This window comes from Hakea prostrata, chromosome 2, assembly GCF_041222555.1.
Source record: "Hakea prostrata isolate BN-2017 chromosome 2, UWA_Hpros_2, whole genome shotgun sequence".
In the NCBI taxonomy this organism is placed as follows: domain Eukaryota; kingdom Viridiplantae; phylum Streptophyta; class Magnoliopsida; order Proteales; family Proteaceae; genus Hakea; species Hakea prostrata.
The window spans coordinates 33,454,638-33,462,520 of NC_142601.1; the positions used below are offsets into that span (position 1 = coordinate 33,454,638).

Consider the following 7,883-nt stretch of genomic DNA (forward strand, 5'->3'; position numbering starts at 1 on the left):
CAAAGACTTTGCAGTCCTATGCTTCTCAAATTGAAGCATCAGGTTATCCCTCATGGAGCTTAGGATAGTAATCCTAGCTTCCCGGTCTTTCCTTTTCCAGGCATTGTAAAGCTCAAGGTCCTTGTGATACTGTGCAGTGGTACCTTCCTCAGGTGGGGACATGGTCTAGTTTATGGTTTCTAGCATGTTCTGCTCTTTTAGGAGATATTGCACCTTTCGGTGCCAGAGGTCATAATTCCTCTCTTTCAGTTTATCTCCTTTCGCGAAGTCAGCAACAATGCTCTTGGTAGCAGTCATTTATTCTAGAGACATTATATACTAGGATGAGTTCAACTATTTTAGCATAAAACACAACTCATGCAACAGAAAATCAGACTAGCATAGTCAACCTATGGGATAAGCACTTAAACCAAAAGAGATGCTAACAAACATTCAATAAAATTCTCATGCAAACCCACATAGACTTATACACTAGTTTCATTCTATGCAAGAAACATGATTGATAGACCCATAATTAAAAACAGTTTTAATAAAATAAAACATGCAATCATGTTAATGCTATGAGGTGGTTCACACAGAACACTTCTACCTCATTAGCTCCCACTAGGCCCCATTAAGCCCTCAATGCTCAAACATTACACAGATTGTGAGCCATTGATGTCCAATAAATAGAAACACATTCAAAACTGGACAAAAAATCAGACGGATTCTGAGACGCCTCTCCATCTGGGAATCCGTCTAGATTTTTGCAACCAGACGGATTTTTTGTCTGGGTCACTGTGTACCGTCTGACAATAGATAGACGACCGTCTGTTCGTCTGGTCCACAGTGACAAAAAAACAGAGTTTTTCGGATTTTTCATGAACGATATTTTTTTTTCAAAAAACGGTAAAACATGTTTTTTCACCCAAAAAATCATCCAAAAACATATGAAAAAAATCCAGCAATAAATATTAAAAAAAAATATATTTATCATGGATTATCAATTCATGCAAAAATCATAAGGGAAATTTACAAGGATCCTCCCATTCGGATCCGAACGCAAAACATAAGGGTTTCCAAAAACCCTAACAATTCTCCCATGGGTTTCGTATTAAACCTTGTATTCTCCAAAAACCCTTGATCCTCCCATTGGATCCATAAAATGAAATTAAACAATGGGGAGGAACAAAGAACCGTGGGAACCAATGGCTCTGATGCCAATGTTGGTAATACTCCAATTAGTTCAATTCAATTAATTCAAGGGGGAAAGATTCCTTACCTGGATTCACTTTCCTTTTTGTGAAGTATTCGTAGCGGAAGTAAATTTGGATCTACGTTCTCGTTCCACCACCAAATCTCTACCGGGATGATTCCACAATCACAAGGAAAGGGAAGTATTTCCACAACCAAAATGCCGTGTGGAAAAAGATGGAAGAGAGATCTAAGGCAAAGGAAGGAAACCTCCACTAGGTTTCTCCTTCCTGCATTTCTTGGAGAGAGGGAGAGAGATATGGGAGCCGCCTCTTTTTCTTGGAAAACTTACGTAATGTAAACACACTCACTTATGCGGTGATTACCTAAATATATATCCCTATTTTGTAACCGCCTTAATAGTGAGTTTTCAAATTTGCCTTGGGCATTTAATTTATTAATTACATTCCAACATTTCTCTTTCATGTGGCATGGGAGAATCACTGAATATAAGTGGATGGATGGACCGGTGCAACCACCAGAAAATCCCACCCTAACATTTCCATGTAAAGATACAATTTAACACCATGCATGTATCACGTGTCATCGAATAATTCCCCAGAATGGAACATGAGAGGGGCCTTGAGCTAAACTCATATATTCACTAGATAATAGAACTGGGTTACAAAGTGAAGGAACTGAACTCCAAAGTTAAGTAAAAGTGAAAGACAGACAAACAGGTGCATCTTTTCTGTTGTATACGCTATCATTATTATTCTAAGCAATAATTTGTGAGCATTTCATTGGGCCTACACGGCAACAATCAACTTATTTAGCAACAAAGCCTTTACTAACTTGGTACTTAATTAGGTTTTGGTGCAGTTGCGCATGGTTTCTTCTGTTGTGGTGGGGGACTTTATCGTCTTCTGGCAGCTGTTTCCCTCTGTGCATTGAAGAAGACCGCAGCAACGGGAAGTCCCAGGTCGTTCTCTGCAGCAAAGCTTCGAGTGTTGAAGTGATCCCTTGAAGTTGGTGGGCTCACTGTATTCCTGCGCGTCTGCTTGAATAGCACAAACACAAACCTGTGGATCCCTATATTAGGCCTTGGGATCTCATAGCTCACCACCTCCCTTCCTGTTTCACATATTAATTTTCACCAACCCATCAAACATTGGTTTTCTTCTCTCTCAATCTCTGAAATTATAATGAGTGTAATGGAAAATAGCCTACCAAATGTAGCATCTGTAGTTCCTGGGATGTCTGTCACTATCCTGTAGTATAAAAAGATGGTCAATTCAAATTGGAGAGGAAATTGTTTCTTCACTACGAAATTTACTAACTATTCTTATCTTTTTTAAGTTTGGTCCCTAGCTTCTCTGGCACTTCTGTTTAGCTTACCTAGGTTTGGATTATAGAATCCTCTTGGGATGAGTTAGGTGTACTTACACTGTACACCTTATACTTTTCAACATTAGTTGAGCTACCATTGGGTAACACGTTGCCGTCTTCATTTAGTTGTGGCTAAATTTAAATTCAAGAGAAGGTTTCGTGTATACCAGTGCAGGTGTTCCCTCAAATATGGATCACTAGGGCCAGGAACATCTGGGTCTGTCATCACCTACCAAAGAGATGAGAGATGAGAGCTGAGATTTGTAAACGAACAAGAAAAAGCATTTAAAGAAATTGAAGTTGTTGAGTACAGAAAATACCAGTGTGAAGAAGGATCTCATGTCTCCTCCATGGACCTCAACCCTTGGCCTATAGGTAACAGTGGAGGGGAAGAGCTCATGGCCATTGCAGACTTGCTTGTTATTGTAAGTCACTGTCATATTCACTGTTGGAGAGTAGGAATCAAGTACATCTCCAATGACTCTTCCAACTATCAGAGGCTCTAATGTTCTTGCCATGAGAGAAGGATAAAGAGAAAGGGCAGGTGGCTATGGAAACTTTGGTGATTTGTATAGGGAAATGTTTCAGTGGAGGCTACCTTAATGGGCCTGGAAGTTGAAGCACCAAATTTATAATGGTAGAAGATCTATGAAAACCTAGCTAGCTAAGTAAATAAAAAAAAGTATAGAATCTATAACATCACCAAAAAGCATTAGTGGTGAAGTGGTGATGTGAATTTTCTGTTAACCTAGATTAATAAAGCGACACCTCAAGGGCCTATTTCTCATGTCTTTTTTCTCATGCCTTTTTTTGTTCTAGGGGACAATTGCTGTCAATCATATACAGTAACGCTTAATTTTGAAGGAAAAACTGATGACAAACCATGGTTTTACAAGCCAATTAATAAGAGGAATTCCTTTGGACCCAATGAGGCTGGAACTGCTAGGGGTTCCGTGTGAAGAAATAGGGAAGAAGAGATAGAGAACCCTATCTTGAAAGCCCTCTACAAACCCTTGCCGCCCCACTCTAAGGTTCTTTCTCCCTTGCTTCAATTATGTCTAACCTCTCTCCACTTAGTTGACAATTCTGGAAAAGCTTGATTTTTTTTGAGATCCCAACCTACTAGAACATTCTCATCTATGGTTTACATTTTGCTTACCCTCCACCTCCACTTCAACTCCTAAAGAAGGAAAAAAGAATGGGAAAAGCTGCAGATGTCATTCTTTTGTTTCTTCTTCTTATTCTAGCTTTTTCATTTAAGGTAAAAAGAGAAGAAATTCTTGATCGGTTTGTCCTTAGATTCCCAAACCAAAATACTCAGTGAAGAATTTGTAAATTGGAGATTCTCTTAAACAAGGAAGAGAGCTGAAAGGCATAAAGGAACCCACCAGAGAAAATGCAATTTCAATGTGTTTTAGTGCTGATGGGTCATTTCATGGAGGAAATAAAGAGATTCAATAAGGAACCCTTGATTTGGTAATACGATGAGTGCGGTTTCTAGTAATGGCATTATAGCAACTAAATCAATAATTCCCTTGATTTTCAAACCCTAAAATACCTGGAGTGTATATTTGATAATTATCAATGCCATCTGTGTTTTTTTCAGTTTTAGTGCTGAGAAGTCATTTCATGGAAAGAGATTCAATGAGGGACCTTATTAATTTGATTTGGTAATAGAAATAGTGCGGTTTCTAGTAATGGCATGTGGAAGCCAAATCGATAATGTCATTAGTTTCCCCCACCGAATGAACCCCTTCCATCTTTCCTTTTAAGATAAAAATTTTCCCATCTCCCTTGTATATTCCCTTTTACTCTTTTTATATTAATTTTCTCATTGTTTGATGCTTAAATCTCCCTTTAATTAATATTGGCTGTGAGTGATTACCTGTAAACAGCTAACCAATCAGGGGCCAGCATTTGTTGGATCCCATCTACAAGACCTGTCACCTAGAAAGAAAAGGAAATCCTCAATATCTATCTGTTTCTTATTACACATAATATTATATAATTTTTTTTTCAAAACTTACTCTGATGAGGAGATTCTTTGGATTAATTACAACATTTATTTACATTACCAACCATGAAGTTCAAGGGGTCGGTTTAATTGCAAAAGATCAATGCATCATAGTATGAGGTTAAGAATTCAAATCTTCTAGGATTAGAGAAGAAGCTTGACTGTATATTTAAATATTAAATTATATATAAAAATTATCATTAGAATACACTTAAGCACATATAAGGTGACCAAAATGAACCTCAATTAAAAAATAAAAAATAAAAATCAATAGTAACCATGCAAATCGGCATCGTTATGGCATGGAAAGAATTGAAAAAACTATGAAGAACTTAAGTGCTTATCTTTTTTTTCTTTTTCTTTTTCCTAATTCCTTAATACTTTATTTCCATTGTCTTTAACATATTCTTTCTTTTTGCCGGCTTATTATTGATAAAAAGACTAAGTCAATTAATAACCTCACTTTTATAGAAGATCTTTTTTCCTATTAACACCTTTACCCCTAAATTTTTTAAACCTCGTTTTTTTTTGTTGGCGTTAATCATAACGCGTAAAGATAAATTAATTATTTTACACGAACTCTTAAAATGCGCTAAGGTAATGACAACTTTTAATTATAAAATAATTTCAAGACACATCAAGTATAAGGACAAGGTAAGATGCACTTATTTGTTCCAATATAATTAGCAAAACTATGTGTAGTATTAAATATAGTTAGATTCTTCCACAATAAATACACATATGTACTAATATTTGTGTCCTGCTCCACATAACTAAGCATATCAAATGTGATGACTGAATAAAAAGGGCAGCCTAGACGCTAGTTTTGACTTCTAATTTGGTAATGGACAAGGAATTCATTAGTCATTACTCTAGACAACAAGACAACCCTGATACACCAGGAAGAAAGAATCCGGTGGTGAATGTCGATTTCCTCAGATGGTGAGTGTGGATTCCCTTCTATAGGAGTACTGAAATAGCAGAGGAATAGAGATTTTTAATATCAGAGATTCATTTCTACATCCTTTAGGTCTTAGCAAGGGCGCCTGAACACGGAAATACCAAGAGCTACTAGAGGTAGAGGAAGAGGGCGAAATACACCGGTGAGACATCATGTGAAATCCAACCAAACCCTAACCTGGAAATCCATTTGTTTGTAGGTCAGAAGACCGGAAGTGAAGGTAGAAGGCAATTGTGGGTCATCTTAGTGGAGGACATGGTGTTTGACCCAAAACCCATGAAGATTGATGATGGAGTTCCTTACGTGGAAACCTTATTTGATTTGGAGAAGAAACTGCATCTTGATGTTAAAGAGCTTGGTAGATGGACTTGAGGCCTAATTGGACATGTTTTGGAAGGTCCCTCAATGCTAGGTAAATCACTTGTTGAGTTGGGAGAAGCCCTATTGAAAATTTTGAGGTTTGGAGCTTGAAATTCCTATTTTTGGGCTTGCTGTCAGTGCTGGTCGATCACCTGGTCGATCAGACTAAGCAACCCAGTGAGCAACCCACAGAGATAGGGGCTTATGTGTAAATCTCTGATTTTTAGGTTTTTTATCCTCTATTTAATTCAACTTTGTGGTAATCAATCCCATATTGTTGCTAAGCCTACAGAGAATGTGGGAAGCCTCTCTCAAGCATTCACATTAGAGTTGTGGAAGATCCTTATCGAATCCTCAAAACTTTTTGGCGATTCTTCTTCTTTAAGGTTGGTATTCACTACTACCCACACTTCATCTTCTATTTTTTTATTTATTTCTTCTATTCTCTTTGATTAGGAGGATGATCATATATCATTCCCATGATTGATCCTCCAGTCCCTGATGTTCTAGAGTAGATCTCCATGCACTATAACTTTGTGAATCTCCACATGATGATTTTGAAGGGAAATCAAGTGTGATCTTAATGATTGAATATCCCTTCTATGTTTTTTATTTCTAAAGCATGCTAGAATCATTCCCATGATTATTTCTATCTAAGATCTACTGTTCTTTCTTTCTAGAGCGAATTCTCATTCTCTCTAGCCTCTTCGTAGAATTCACGGATTGATTTCGGTAAAATCTAAATTTTTATTAATTTAGAATTCTACTCTAATGATCATTGTTGATATCAAATATATGCTAGATAGTCTTAATGTAATATTCTAGAGTTTCCCTTAAAATTTTGAGTGTTTCAAATCCTGGAAGTTGAGTTTCGGATAAAAATTTTGGGTTTCTGTCCATACAGAACACTGTTGGTCGATCAACTGGTCGGTCACATGACAGACCACCTGACCAACCCACAGTGTCAATGACAGAAAGTGTCGCCTGTTTTGGTCCGTTTCACTTCCAACCTTTGAGGGTTTGTTCCTAATGCTTAACCTATGTTTGTTTAGGGTTTGCTAACTTTAGACCTGTCCTCATTTGTGAATCCAGCCCTAACCTTGTCCCGAAAACCTTGTTGTTTGTAGGTCCGAAGACCTGAAGTGAAGGAAGAAGACAACTATGAGCCATCTCAGTAGAAGACATGGTTTGACCCCAAACCCATGGAGATTGATGATGGTGCTCCATACTTGGAAGCTTTGGCAATGTTTGAGAAGAAACTACACCTTGATGAAGGAGAGCTTAATTGATGGACCTAAAGCCAATTTGGAAATGGTTTGAAGGCATTCCTCTATGCTAGGTAAGTCAATTGTTGAGTTGGGAGAAGCCCACTTGAATTTGAAGTGATTTAGGCCTTCATTTCCTTGTCTAGACCTTGTTGTCGACTTGCCAGTCGACCAGCCAAGCTGCCAGCCACTGATAGAATCCGAGAATATCTTTTGTTTAGGTCTTTTGGTGCTCTATATAATATAACTTCGTGTTTCTTAGCCTCTTTTGTTTTTAAAACCCTTAGAAAACGTGAGAATCCTCTCTCAAAACCGCTCCTTGGTGTTAGTGAAGAACTCTTGTAAGATCTCAAGTTCTTCATCTCTTGTTCATCCTCAAGGTTAGTACTCTCTCATACTTCTTATTGATTTACTCTTGCATGATCAAATTCTTAATACTGTGATTATGAAGAAGGTATTGCAACCTTGCAAACACCTCTTCTACAATCTCCAATGTTGATAATGAATCTCCATTCATTCCATTGATGCTTTGATCTTCATACTTGATTTTAGCCATGATTCATATGATTTCTTTATGAAGCCATGATCATTCTTTTAATTTGATTTCTTTAGCATATTAGATCTGATTTCATGTTAGTATTTATCTCTGATCTATTGTTAATGAACCTCTTGAGTAAATCTTTCATTCCCCTTTGCATCCATGGTTGTTTTCATTGAAAAC

At 37.3% G+C, this 7,883-nt stretch overlaps 1 protein-coding gene across 1 annotated transcript; it reads right to left on the reverse strand.

Moving 5' to 3' along the window:
* Positions 1 to 1,815: 1,815 nt before the first annotated feature.
* LOC149024236 (protein CENTRORADIALIS-like) lies at positions 1,816 to 3,159 on the reverse strand. The gene is made up of 4 exons (XM_089142912.1): positions 2,883 to 3,159; positions 2,730 to 2,791; positions 2,404 to 2,444; positions 1,816 to 2,307 (listed from the first exon to the last, which is right to left on the reverse strand). Exons 1-4 carry the CDS (start codon positions 3,078 to 3,080, stop codon positions 2,090 to 2,092), a joined length of 519 nt encoding a protein of 172 aa, XP_088999038.1. The 5' UTR covers positions 3,081 to 3,159; the 3' UTR covers positions 1,816 to 2,089.
* Between the last annotated feature and the right edge of the window lie 4,724 nt (positions 3,160 to 7,883).